The following is a 14,913-nucleotide window of genomic DNA, read 5'->3' as shown; positions in this document are numbered from 1 at the left end:
TACTAAAGAAGATGTATGCAAAGTGCAAAGACCCTAGAGGTTTCACGGTGTTTATTACTATTGGTACCAAGAGGTTTGAGCATGCTTTACTTGATTTTGGTGTATCCATAAGTGTTATGTCAACTCATGTTTGTGATTCTTTAAATCTTAGACCTTTACAGGAGACGGGGACAGTTATTCAATTGGGAAATAAGTCTTCCATTGATCCTAAGGGACTTGTGGAAGACGTGTTAGATCAATTGAATGAATTAATATTTCCAGTTGATTTTTATGTAGTGGATATGCAAAATGAAGAATCTTGTTCAGCTACTTCTTTACTTTTAGGGAGACTACTCAGTAGCCGTATGAATAGTGCCATACGGCTACTCAGTCAACTCGTTGACTTGACCAGTACGGCTACTGAGTAGCCGTTTTATAGTTTAAGTCATCAGAACCTCGCTTGGATTTCCCACTTCTTCTTCTTCTCTAGTTTTTCATCCTCTCAAAACCCTTTCAAACCCCTTTTATCCCCTTTCAATTTTCATATTGATTCATCGCGATTCGTTGGTTTAAATTAAAAGGGTTTCATCGTTACTCCAAGGTGAAACAAATCCGTTCTTCAATTTCGAATTTCATCCAAAAAATCATCTAAGGTGAGTGATTCTAATTTTAGGATTTGAAATTAATTTGATTTTGATTCTGATTTTGATGAAATTTTTGTTTTTAGGTTGGTTAGGTTTGTAGTATGCAATTCAATAATATAATTAAAACATATATTTAGTGAAAAATCCATGATTAATTGTTGTGCGTCTTGATTTATGTTAAATGAAATGTTGGTAAACTACTATATCGATGTATAACATTGATTGACTTGTATAATTATTTGGTATACACAAATTGATACTGTGTTTGTTGTTTGCAAAGGTACATAATGAGTCTAATGCGTGCTTATGTGAGAGTTAAATATGGTATTTATTTGGATAGCTCTAGTGATGAAGAAGAGAAAGCTTTGCTAATGTTTACACAACTATGTTTGGGTGAACGATTGCGTATTATTAGACAATCGGTACCTAGGGAGGTACATACACGTAGTGTAATAACGCGTGATCGGGTGTGGAATGATACCAAAATGATGAATGATTATTTTACGTCTGGAACTGGTTATACCTCAAGACAATTCAAACAACGTCTAGGCATGAGGGAAGACTTATTCGAGAAATTGTTAGGAAAATTGCTTGAAGTTGATCCAGAATGGCACCAACTTCCAGATGCAACCGGTACTATAGGGCATTCTCCGCATATGAAATTAGTTGTCGTGATAAAATGTTTGTGCAAAAGTACGGCAGCTGATAGTGTTGATGATTACACTCGTATGGGTGCAACTACAATATACATGTATCTAAAAATATTTTTCCACACCATTTGCATGACTTTTGGAGAAAGATATTTGCGTGAACCCACTCCTGAAGATGTTCAGAGGTTGCTAGCTGAGAATGCAGAACGAGGTTTTCCCGGAATGCTGGGTAGTGTTGATTGTATGCAATGGCCGTGGAAGAATTGTCTGGTAGCTTGGCAAGGAACTTACCGGGTTAAAGACAAATATAGTAGTTTGGTATTAGAGGCGGTGACATCATACGATTTGTGGTTTTGGCATGTTTTTTTTGGAATGCCTGGATCAAACAACGATTTGAATGTGTTGGAACACTCACCCCTTTTTGATAACATGCTAAAGGGTGTAGCACCTCCATGCAATTATGTCATCTATGGTCACTAATACCATATGAGTTATTTCTTAGCTGATGGTATCTATCCAAAGTTGACTACAATTGTACAAGCTTTTAGTCAGACATTGGAAATTCCCGAGTATGTGAGATTCAACAAGTATCAAATGGCTAAAAGAAAGGATGTCGAGCGTGCTTTTGGAGTGCTTCAGGGTAAATTCATAATTGTCGGATCACCATGTAAGTATTGGCAACAATCTGACTTGAACCTAATTATGAAATATTGTCTTATTTTACACAACATGATTATCGAGCATGAACGTCGGGATACGGATTGGGGCAGAGTTGTTCCTGTTCCGATTCCGGAACCTACCATTAATGGTCGGGTATTTATGTCATCTCTGAAAAACCTAGAAATGCACCTACAACTAAGAAATCATCTTGTCAAGCACATTGTTGCGCGTCCTGGTAGAGGAGGCCAGGCAGGGGATTTGTCTAGTTTGGAGGGTTCAGATATGGAATACGTGGTACTTCCATCATCAAAAGGAAATTATGAAGATACATACTTAGAAGAAGAAGTAGTTCCTGGTCAAAACGAGGATGGACCATTTGATTATTATGGAGATTACAATGATCAAATCCCAGATGACTTTGAACATGCAGTTGAACATGTATATGGAGACGAATATGAACATGATGGAGCTGACGATGAGCATTCTGGCGATTAGGAGGATTATGACGATGATGAGGACGTTGACGATGAGGAGGACGATGATGATGAGGATTCTGACAGTGACGATGATGTTGCATACGATGATGCGGGTATGTATGATCATGATGATGTTGAGGCATAGGAAGTATTTCATTGTTGTGTTTTAAGATTTCTAATGTTACATGCATATGTAATACCAGACTTTAAATTATTTTGGGGATTCATTTATGTATGCAAATGAATACATTTATATTTGATGGCATATGGTTTAAATCATTTAAATCTCCTTGTATAGTATGTGGATATGTATACATATCCGTGAAATCTCTTTGTACAGTATATGGATTAGTATACTTATCCGTGCAATCTCTTTATACAATGTGTGGATATTTATACTGACCATGTATAAAGGATTCACATATTATTTACCAATGAACACATTAGTTCGACAAACTCTCTTCTCCATCTTCAAAAATAAACACTTATTTTTGTCTAACTTATTATCTACAACACTTTTCTTTTTTAATTATGGTGGGTTTTTATTCCGGATGATGACGAATTGATAGTTATTTTATGGGTTGATATTCATCTAAAGAATGAAGAAGAAGATGAACAACTAAATAACACAAATTTTTTGGAGCAGTTGTTGTAAAGGTTGACTATAGATAACGGGAATCCTAATGAAAGAACGGTGAAGTATCTGAAAACAAGGTTAAACGTTATCACTTCAGACGTGAAAGTATATGTATCGACACGGAGATCCTTATATCTTTGGAGGACACCGGTACCTTCGGAAATCGTAAGAAACTTACAGGTTACCTATCCAACAATTTTTTGTGTATGTGTACTGAATTGTTGAATAATTTAATTGTAAATTGATATTGTTTTATTTTGTTGTAGGAGCAATTTTCTTTGGAGAGTTACGAAAAAAAAGAAGGGGAAACCTTTTAGATTTTTTAATTGCTATGTGATTTTGAAAAACAGATTCTCAGAGTATGACCCTTCCCCCTTTGAAGATTCATCCTCTGAATCATCAGATGAAGAGTAAACAATTTAAATAATGATAAGTTTTGTGGGTATATCTCTCTATAAACCCTCACGAGACATAACTCGTCCAATAGGGTCGCATATTGGTTTAAATGCTGGTTGCACGTGCTGAATGTAATCGTTAATCATATGAATATGAAAATAGCTATTATTATTTATTGCAGAAGCACATTACATCATGCTCATCACATTTAAACTCTTACAACAACACATACTAATTATAAAAAAAAGCACATTACATCAATTGATATTCAAACTCTTGATTAAACTAAAACATAACAACATTTATTCAGCCCATGCCACCGTTTCACAGACAAGGCATTTCCAGTAACGTTTTCCATATGTTTTCTTTGCACTTGACCGGTGCATTTTCATAAAGAAATTACAACCCTCGGTTTCATAGGGAATCCCATTGCTGCATTCAAACTCCACCTTTCCTTTTAGTTTGAAGTTCTTACAGAGTTCGTCAACTTTATCTTGTTTTATTGCATCATTCATTGCATCCTCCAAACATTGTGCTTTTCCCGTACATTTAGCATACTCACATTCCAAATACCTTATCTTCTCCGGTATCGACTCTTTTACCTTCCTAGTGCCGGTGCAACCACGTTGGGGACATTTTGTATATATCCATGGGCATTGAAGTAGACTATGATTATCCATGAAACAACATGGACAAACCCCTTTTGCTTCCACACATACTATTTGTTTTCCATTTCTACTCGAACTGTTATAATACATGATTGAGGTTTATATTTGAGAATGAATTGAGATTGTTGTTGGTTAGAAAAAATGTTCTCTAATTATACAAAGAAATATATAGCCGTTGGACACCAGTTCTAAGAAATAGAGCCGTTGGACACGAGTTCTAAGAAATAGAGCCGTTGGACACGAGTTCTAAGAAATAGAGCCGTTGGGCACGAGTTCTAAGAAATATGGCCGTTGGGCACGAGTTTTAATAAATATGGTCGTTGGGAATGATTCCTATATAAGAAAGATAACCATTTCTTCTTTGCAGCATCAATCTACCCATTCTTCTTTGCAGTATCAATCTTTGAGGTGAAAATCAAAGCTAAACATCTATTCAATGGTAAATCAATCAATAACCACCAACTCAATCGAAGATATTCTTAGAAGATGCAAGCGAACCACTCAATCAATTGCTGCAATGGAAAAAGAGATATGTAAAAGAGGAGATCAAGCTACTACGAACGCAACAACGTCTTCATCACCTACCAAATCAAATAATGTGATGGATGAAGTGTTAAGCAAACAAAATCCACAAAAGAAACCAAAAATTCATCATCGGCTGCGACAGAATACGAAGAAAAACTCAAGGCACGGAAACGAGGTCAAGAACAATTCCAACTGAGGGCAAGGTTAAAGGATGTTGTAAAAGAGACGGAATGGATTAGAAACTTTTACCTTCTCAAGGATGATTTTCCAGAAGATCCTAAAGATCATACTATATTTTGGATTCAAGTTGGTTGGGGTCCTTTCGTTAAACCGACGGGTAAGCAACCACGCTTTGATTATGAACCATCCCACATTTGTTCAAGGACAAATCATGTTAGGAGATTATGCATCAAGTAAAATGAGTTTCTCGATAGGTACAGAAGGTACAGGTCCGCTGCACAAGATGCATATAAATCCTGGAGATGAGAACCGTTTTATCATATCGAAGCGGCATTGATCGTTGAATCTCACACCAAGAAAAATAATAACATGTAATGTATTCAGACCTATCGTGCAATGAAGACAGAGCGATACACGCTTTTAATCGAATGATCTATTGTAATTTCTTTTTTAAGTTATTAATGAATATTAGTTTAGTGAAGTGATAATGAAGTTATTAATTTGAATATGAAAACCGTTTCGTTACAACATATTCAAGCCTTTTATTAATTCAAACAACAATTTAAATTAATTTAGACAACACTTTTAAAATTAAGTTAACAACAATACTAACTAGAACTTTAGGACAACACTTTTAATTTAAACCTAGACTAGAATTTAAAAAACTAAACTCAATAAAAGATAAAACAACTAGAGATGGATTACATCATCATCTTATGAATCTTCAATGTTGATTATATTCATCCCCTTCAAGATCTCCTTTTGCTTGCGTCGATAATATTTTTTTTCGTTGGGAGCTAACCGACTAAGGTCCATAGACATTATTGCACTGTCTTGATCTAAATGCATTTGTTGTTGATGCATTTGACCAGTCTGTTGATGAAGCTTTTGCAAATCAAGTTGTTCTTCCATTTCATAACTCGGTTGTTGAGTATACTCCCAAATTGTTTGGTATTGGGATTCTTGTTCTCTCATTTTTTCCTTCCTTGATCGTGTTTCCTTAAGATACTCCAAAATACTAGCACTTTGTTGATAGATCCTATCTTCTTCCATCTTAATCGAAGATGTTCCCTCATCACCTTCTCTAAATATACCTTGCTCACGATCCTTCTTCTGTCTAGCTTGCATTTTTGTTTTTTTTGTTCCTATAGGACGTGCATTATACTTGTAATTCCAATGAGTCTCTCTATTAGAAAGAACTTCAGTACCATCTTCGAATGATACAAAGTCACGATGATTATTAAACAACTCACTGTTTTGGCCCACAATGAGTTCATAATTAAATCCAGGGACCTTTTCTCTAAACATTTCATAACATGCATCATACTTGAATGGTTGCCCTGTTTGAAACTGAAATTGCTCTCGACCTTCTTTTGTCTGAAAAATTTTGTATGTAAAATTTGGTTTATTAAAAACATCACCAACTATATTGAAAACTTAACAAAAATAATAGAATTTACCAAATCTTCTTGGCTCACACTGCTTTTGGTTTGCCAATATATAGCGTTAAGAATGGACACGAATTCTCTGACATCTTTTTTTTATTGCTTTCATCTTGGTTTTTAAGGCTGCCTAATCTCTTCCATTAGGATTGCCGTTGTGTTTGACAAAAATTTGGTGTATACGTATCCAAAACATAGCGTTTTTTTGTCCCGAACCCACAATTTCATCCATACTAACATAAATAAAGGAAGCAGTAAGATCAATCTCTTCCCGTAGAACAAAATTATTAACCATTTTGAATCAAACTAAAATATAAAACTTGAGTAGTAGAAGATAAATATAAAAGTCAAAGAAGTATAGTAAGAAGAAGAGAAATAAGAAATCAATTGATGTAAAGAAGAAGAAATAAGAAATCAATTGATTTGATGTGATTTGGTGTGAGAATTAGAGTGGTATTTATAGAGGATTTTGAAAAAATGACAGTTGGGATCCGACGGTGGAGAAAATAGAGCCGTTATTAATGATGGATGGTTAGGATCGGGTGTGAGAGAGGTGTAAACGTAAAAAGGTCAAACAAATATTTTTATCGAAACGGCTACTCAGTATCCGTAAAGCGTAAAATAATACGGCTACTGGAGTAGCCGTGTGATTTCCCTCCCTTACAAGGCGGATCAGATGTGATCCTTCAAATAGGGAAAGTGAGGGATATCCCTACTCATGTAGGGATACGGGAGATCATAGTGGATGGTTTTCTGAATTTTTCCCTACATTTGAGGGATAGGGAAGGAATGAGAGCGACCATAGTGCTTGGTCTTATTGCAATGATGATTTATGAAATTTTCACATGTAAAAGAAAAAAAGAAAAAAAAAAGAGAAAAAAAAATATTGCTAAGCATATTAATTGTTTGTGTTCGGCCAAACAATATAGATATGGTTTCAATACAGGCAAGTCAAGAGAGCCAATAAAAAGAACTTGGGTCGTATTTTTTTTTTAGCTTACTTTGACGGAAACATGCTCATCTGAATAGTAGAATACGGAAACTCAACTTTCTTTTTGCTTAATCTTAATTTTATTTGGTTGGATTTCAATAAATACTAGATTTTGTGCCCGTGTTATGTCCGGGCGGCTTCGTAAACTTGGTTCACCAATTCAATATACAACAACAAATAGAATGACATAGTTATGCACCAGCTACAGATACAATGTATCACTGGCTCTTTCTTTGAACCATGAAAACCATCATTAATTTATACACTTTAATCGTATTTTTGGTTTGGTGTGATGTGGCTCGCCTCGCACCTCTGCATTTTTATTTGGTGTCGTGGGGCTTCGCCCCGTCCCAATGCATGCTTAGGATTTTTGATTTGGTGTGGCTCGGCTTCGCCTCGCCTGTCCTAATGCATGCTTCGCCACGTCCCAATGCATGCTTGGCTCGGCTTTGCCTCACCCCGTCCCCATGCATTTGTGATTTGGTGTGGCTCGGCTTCGCCTCGCCTCGTACCGATACATGTTTAGGATTTTTGAATTGGTGTGGCTCGGCTTCGCCTCGCCCTGTCCCATGTATTTTTGATTTGGTGTGGCTCGGCTTCGCCTCGCCCCGTTCCCATGTATTCTTAGGAGTTGATTTGGTGTGGCTTGGCTTTGCCTCGCCCCATCCCAATACATGCTTAGGATTTTTTGATTTGGTGTGGCTCGGCTTCGCCTCGCCCTGTCCCGATGGATTTTTGATTTGGTGTCGCGCGGTTGTGCCTTGTCCCGTCCTGATGCATTTTCTATTTAGGTGTCACGTGATTTTGATGTTGGACGAAAACGTGGATTTCGGCCAACAGTGTGAAACACTTGAGGAAAATGAAACATTGAGGGTGTCATCCCATGATAGTGGTGAAAATATCTGATTAGAAAAATTGTATTGACAATTTTAGTAAGAAGGCTGATATTGGGGCGTCACACTCCTTTAAAAGGGCGTCACTTGGATATCTGGTGACCAAAAATCTGGTTAAGGGATACTTTTGATTCAATAGCAATTTGTCCAAAATGACCCTTCAATTAAAACTAATAAAGACAGATGAGGAAGAAGCAAACTGATCCTAGTGATGGTAATCAACATCTCAATCAACCTCAACTTCATCCTCAACTCATTCCACCGATTCAATCAATTGAAGAATGAAGTTTTCAAACTCCTCAACAACAACCCATGGTGTATGTAAGGTAATAATCGAACAAACCCATCTTTTTGTACTCGTTTTTGTGCTTAAATCGAATGAAATCGAAGTAAAATTAGGATTTTATTTACTTTCTGCTAGTGTTACGCCTGGGTACGGTACTAGATTTTTAATCGTAATTTATTTTTTGAAGAACTTATGCCTAGGTTTAGTTCAATTTAAGCGTAAAATTTGATGTGTATGTCGTTCACGTCTAGGTTTAGTTGATTTCCAGGCATAATTCCAATTTACGCCTAGGTTTAGTTAATATCCAGGCGTAATTCCAATTTTACGCCTAGATTTAGTTGATTTCCAGGCGTAATTCCAATTTTACGTCTAGGTTTAGTTGATTTCCAGACGTAATTCCAATTTTACGCCTAGGTTTAGTTGATTTCCAAGCATAATTCCAATTTTACGCCTAGGTTTGCTATATGTCCAACCTAGGCGTAATTAATTAAACTAAATTAAAATTAGCCAAATAAGGGTTGTTTGGTCATCACAAAATTATATAAAATAAGGGATTTTTGATTACTTATGGGTGATTCGTTTTTGTCTTATTAGGTGATGCCCCTCTAAAGGAGTGTGACGCTCCAATAACAACCTTCTTTAGTAATAACCTCACAACTTGAATACGTCAAAATAAATCGTTACCAAGATGATTACGATAATGAGATCAAACGTTAATTGTTATTAATCAACCACTGTTTGGTTAAGCAAAATCATAAGATCTGAAGATGCCTGAAACAAATATCATTAGATAGTTGGCGGGTAGCATTATATTCTACAAATATCCCAAGGGATGCAAGCTAATTAAACGGTATCCGATACTAAAGAAGTCAATAAGCATAATTCAACTTTTCTGTTTCATCTTTACGCCACCTTGTGAAAGGTTTTTATGCATACACTATTTTTTATATTGCCTTACAGCAATCACAGTGGGCGAGTAAAACTATAAATATGGTCCACAAAGCAGACATAGCGGGATGGACTAAAGAGCAAAACCCGGACTAAAACCAAATCTCAGAGTATATTTAATCTGGGACCAAGACTAAAACCAAAACCAAATATAGTCGAGCGGACATTATAAGTGCGCCTGATACCGAGCGAAGGTATAATGTGAGCCTGATGAGTGGGACGAAGGTATAATGTGAGCCTGATGATGGGGCGAAGGTATAATGTGATCCTGATGGATGGTGGGGCGAAGGTATAATGTGATCCCGTGATGGGGCGGACGTATAAAGTGATCCTGACCAAATTTACTCTTCCACCCTAGTGTAACACCACATACTAAACTTAAATTTGGTCGTTCTTTTTGCTATTTGATTTATGGTTTTGATCACACCATTGCAGTTGCTCTTACATAATACGCTTCCTAATTTGTATTGAATTACCACAAAAGAGAATGGATTTAAATAAAAAGAACTGCATAGTAAACCTCTTGTATAGCAGCATAGCATTCATACATTCATTCATTGATTCCAGCCAATTCCTGCAAAAATTCATATACAAATACACACTCATTTAGGCCAAGACGCTTATATTCTCTAATCCAGTTCATTATCGGCCCATGCTCGTGCAATACCAACACCCATAACACCTTTCTGGATTTCAACTCGATCTTCATTAGCCACTCTACAACAACCAACTGCAACATCTCACCACCATTTCCCTGGAAAACTTAGCTAATGTTACTCTTCATAACATTAGCTTCTTCATTTAATTCAGCTTCAACCTCTAACCAACAGTAAAACCACTGCACCTTCTCCACCACCAGAAAAATCATCTCCTCATTCATATAAAGCAACCACCATGCCCATCTTATACAGTTGGACCAGTAGCACAACTAAACCTTTCTGGCTTCTGAATCAAGCCCTATCCTGCACTAAGAAACTTCCATTTTTCAATCTGCCATCTCGATATCCACTACTTTGAATACAACCAGCAGAACCCCTTTTTATTTTCTAACCAAACTCCTCTGCAAACCCTTTGAAACCCCAGCTAAACCCATCATAACCAGCTCGCAGCAAACACCATTTCTCCCTGCAATTTATTCAAAAATCACAACAACCCCTCTCACTTTCCTAACTGATTGGCTTTACGTCAAATGGAAAACAACAAAACAATTACAACTCTCATGGTCTACACCGGCAAATTTCTCAAATTGAAACCGAAAAAAAAATCTTCAATTAATCTAAAACACCAGTACATTTCTCAAATAGAAGACCAAGTTTCGCATACCACCCAGAAGAATGTATATTTAACAGAAATAAGCTTATGACTGACATAGTCTACACTGAATCCAAAGTCCATGTTTATATGTGTAAAATAGAAGTCCATGTTTAGCATACCACCTAACACAAATCCAAAGTCCTATTGAATGGTAACGATCTATTACCACTAAAGCAGATGGTCTCATTAAATCAAAATCTGGAAAAAACCATGAATGACAGAGACATTGCGAAAGAGCAAAACCAAGAGATTTACCTATACACGCAAATTTCACATGCCCGAAATGTGCCACTCCATTGTGGGCTTACTGCAAATAGGAGAAGATCAACGAGTTATTCTAATACTCAGTATCGTGTTATTTCCTGTAACTGCAACTATACTTCATACATATAGATCGTGCAAGAGAGTGTGAAATAAATTTTAATAAGCATACATGGTTTCTGGTTCATGGGATTTTAATAAGCATACATACATGCTTCAGTAAAGAAAGAATAAAATGATCAAATTACCTTGCATGGGATTCTCCACGAATAGTGGTACAAAAGATACAATCCTTTTTGCCTTTCTCATTCTTGTCGACAACACCATTAGAGAAACATCTGATATTTTTTGTGGACGGAGATGAGAACAGAGAATTGTTATCCATGAATGACCGACTACGAATTAACCAAGTATGACCCAATTTCAGTATATGAGAAATAAAAACCCTAAATTGTTACGACTACATCTGCAGTATACTGAGCTCATATCGAAAACACTTACATATGATTTGATTGAGAAAATAAAACTGTATACCCAAAAATCTATAAGGGTATGATTGATTACTGTATAACGAATTGAAGTTTGAAACTCGTCGGATGAGTATAAGCAAACGGGAATAAAATTTATCAAAAGTGAGAGGAAAGGTATGGGTGGTGGATCAGCTTGTTCTCTGAAAACCCAAATTGATTTCAACACCCAAATTAATCAAAAAAATGTACAGATTAAAAATTCTAGGGTTTGCACATATTTACCTTCTTCTTCTTTTGCATCGTATTTGTGATTCAACTTAGCCTCCTAAATTTCCTGCAAACATAAACTTGCCACATAAAGCAAACATAAATCGTAAAAACAAAAACGGAGAAGAAGCAAAAGATCAAATCACCATTGTCATCTCCTAATTAGCTTAAAAAACATCTCTCAAATCTTAAATGTATAAATTGACTACCTTCGAACAAACCTCACTGATCGAATTTACAGCACCAACAAACCCTAATCGACTGAACACAATCTTCAACAGAAAAAACACCACTTCAAATTCACAATCATCTGAAACCCTAACTTAGGATTATAAAGGATTAGAAAAATAAAAACAGTGAGTGATGAAGGTTTAGGGTTATCGGAGGCGAGAGAATAAAGGAGATTTTTTTATTCATAGCAGAGAGCCAGAGATATGGCGATTAAGAAGACGTTCGATGGATTGGAAGCATATCATTGGTTTTCTTTTCTCTGTATCATGATTAATGATTTGTTTCTCAGGGTAAAAACCCTGGTTTTGTTCGTAGGGTTTGTTCTTAGGTTTTTCGTGAACGGAATAAGTTTATTTTATGTTCGTGGAGGAAATCCTTTTGTGAAGGTTTTTTTTTTTTTGTATTTTTGTGCGAGAAATCCATGTTTTTCTTTCCTATGAGCAAAAGGAGAACGGAGCAATTCTAAGAGTGGGTGAGGATCACCGTTGAAGGAGGAAGGAGGTACTCCACCGTTCAACGTGGAGCTCATATGATTTAGGCTTTTAAAGGAGTTAGATTTGTTATGGTTTAAAGAATATTTGAGGAAAAAAATTGGAGATATAATAGGGAAAAATGAATTATGACAATAAAGATTTTATCAATACTAGGGAAAAATGAATTTGGCAGAAAACTCTGCAGTTAAGCGTGCTCGGGCGGAAGTAATCCAGGGATGGATGACCTCCCGTGAAGTTTCCGTTGGATTACCGCAGCGATGCCCGTTGAAAACCCCACACTGCCGGATAACCGCAGTGACTAAGTGGGGACAGTATCAGCGGAGGGTCGGGTCATTACATATTTACCACCCATATTTTTCCTATTTGCCACCTCTCTCAGAATTTTGAAAGTAATTTTACTTTTCTACTCTATTTTTTCCAATATACCACCTTAAAAAGTCAAGACTAACTATTATCACTCCTATTTGTCTTCTTCTTCATTCATTTTCCATTCCCATTAAAAACTATTAACATTCAATTAAAATTTCATATAATTATACTACACCAAAAAATTATTATTTCTTTATCCTTTGTTATTATAATTCGTCAAACTAATCTGCAAGCAATACATAAATCATTATTAATATTATGGAAGATTTGATAATTAAAAATTTAGGATAAAATGACCAAACTTTAGACAAATCGTACATCAGAAAACAAACTTTTGTAGTCTTATTGTGCTAGTTATGATTTAGATTTCTTATATTGTTTATGTTAGACATAATTTTGTAGTCCTATTATGCTAGTTACGATGTTAGATTTCCTATATTGTTTATGTTAGTTCAACTGAAACACACATAATCACCGGTGACTATACTGAATAACATGTATGTCTTCATGTTTTGAAATTTTGAGTCGTTCGTAAATGAACGACTACAAACACTCTAAATCTCACTGAAATTATTTTTTTGCATCTACGAAACATGACAAGTGAGTTAAAGTGGATTTGTAGATGGTGGATTTTCGACAAGGGCTAAAATTATAAAATCATAATTATACATGTTCCTGATCCATCAATCAGATGAGTATTGAGGCTCATGTCTCTCATTGAAGCATGAAAGCTCATGCCACAAGAATCTCTGACTGAGAATACTGTCTCTCAGAGTATATGTAGATGTGTAGTCTCTCAACTGAGGCAACGGCATATCTCATGAATACTGAGCAATTTCAGTAAGTTATTCTATATAGAACCGCAAGATTAGACGGCTCCTAGACAACTTGCCTGTTAGTATAGAGCAATAACGTCTTCAGGATGTAACAATGTTTTCCCTGACTATATAGAAGAAGTATGACGCTTCAACAAGCTCATATCACTCAATTCCTGAATAATTAATGCTCCTAGACGATCGTACTAGTATAGAGCCCTCAATTAATTATTCCTAACTCATTAGATTCATTAACTCAATCCCTGGAAAATATTCTAGGTTTTTTCATAATATTTCGCTACTGCAATTCATGGTTCTTCCCAACAGAATTCCATGGGTTAGTAATAAATATTCAACACACGGGCATCTGAGCCACTATCGAGTAAGTCCCGACCAAAATGGTGCAAGTGTACTCCGCAATATTGCACTAACGAGCACTTGAATGCACGAACGAGCATTCCAAAACACGAAGGAACGATGAACCTATGCAAAATAGGAAGAAAATAATAAATAATAAAATATTAATCATGGCGCTTGGGGACTGGGCCCACCGGCCGGTCGGTCGTGCCGTGGTCAGTCCCACGCCCAATTTTATATTTTACCATAGTTTTATTATTTTCCTTGATCTCATGAAAATTCCCTCATTTGAAAAAAATTCCTTCGTTTCAAAGAAACTCCTCAATTTTATGGTGTTTCCTTCACATCAAGGAAATAATAATTAATTAGGAAAGGTGTGCGGGACCAAGCCTACTAGCCGGACGGTCATGCCCTAGTTGTGGCCGGTCCCACACCTTGTATTCCTTATTATTTTTTATTATTTCCTTGATCTCATGAAATTCCTTGATTTCATGATATTTCCTTCACATTAAGGAAAAAAGATAAAATTAGGGAAACTCGTGGGACCGGGCCCTAGCCGGTCGACCATGCCCAAGCTGGTCCCACACGCCCTTATTTTATTATTATTAATATTATTTTTTTCCCTCATCTCATGAAAACTCCTTCACATCAAGGAAACTCCTTGATTTCAACAAAACTCCTTGGTTTCAACAAACTCCTTGATTTCATGATATTTTCCTAAAATCATGAAAATAATATAAAATTAGAAAAAGTGTCATGGGACCTGGCTCTTTGGCCTGCCGGACATTTCTTGGCCATATCTGGTCCCACACTTCATGATTCCTTCATTTTATTATTATTATTTCCTTCATCTTATGAAGTTTCCTCAGTTTCAGCAAAATCCTTGATTTCTTCATATTTTCTCAAAATGTTGCTCAAACGCACATCAGAAAATATCAAAATTCACATGACTGAGACACG

At 36.1% G+C, this 14,913-nt stretch overlaps 1 protein-coding gene and 1 long non-coding RNA gene across 2 annotated transcripts; one reads left to right on the top strand and one right to left on the bottom strand.

Moving 5' to 3' along the window:
• The first annotated feature begins 910 nt into the window (after positions 1–910).
• Positions 911–1,753, top strand: LOC113359862. Its single transcript, XM_026603434.1, has one exon. It carries the CDS (start codon positions 911–913, stop codon positions 1,751–1,753), a length of 843 nt encoding a protein of 280 aa, XP_026459219.1.
• An 8,114-nt stretch (positions 1,754–9,867) lies between these two features.
• LOC113357082 lies at positions 9,868–12,373 on the bottom strand. The gene is made up of 5 exons (XR_003363420.1): positions 11,897–12,373; positions 11,703–11,754; positions 11,199–11,345; positions 10,945–10,996; positions 9,868–10,500 (listed from the first exon to the last, which is right to left on the bottom strand). It is a non-coding gene; the product is annotated as an uncharacterized LOC113357082 (long non-coding RNA).
• Between the last annotated feature and the right edge of the window lie 2,540 nt (positions 12,374–14,913).

The sequence above is a fragment of the Papaver somniferum genome, chromosome 3, assembly GCF_003573695.1.
Source record: "Papaver somniferum cultivar HN1 chromosome 3, ASM357369v1, whole genome shotgun sequence".
Lineage (NCBI taxonomy): Eukaryota > Viridiplantae > Streptophyta > Magnoliopsida > Ranunculales > Papaveraceae > Papaver > Papaver somniferum.
This window is presented reverse-complemented; position numbering and strand designations above follow the sequence as displayed.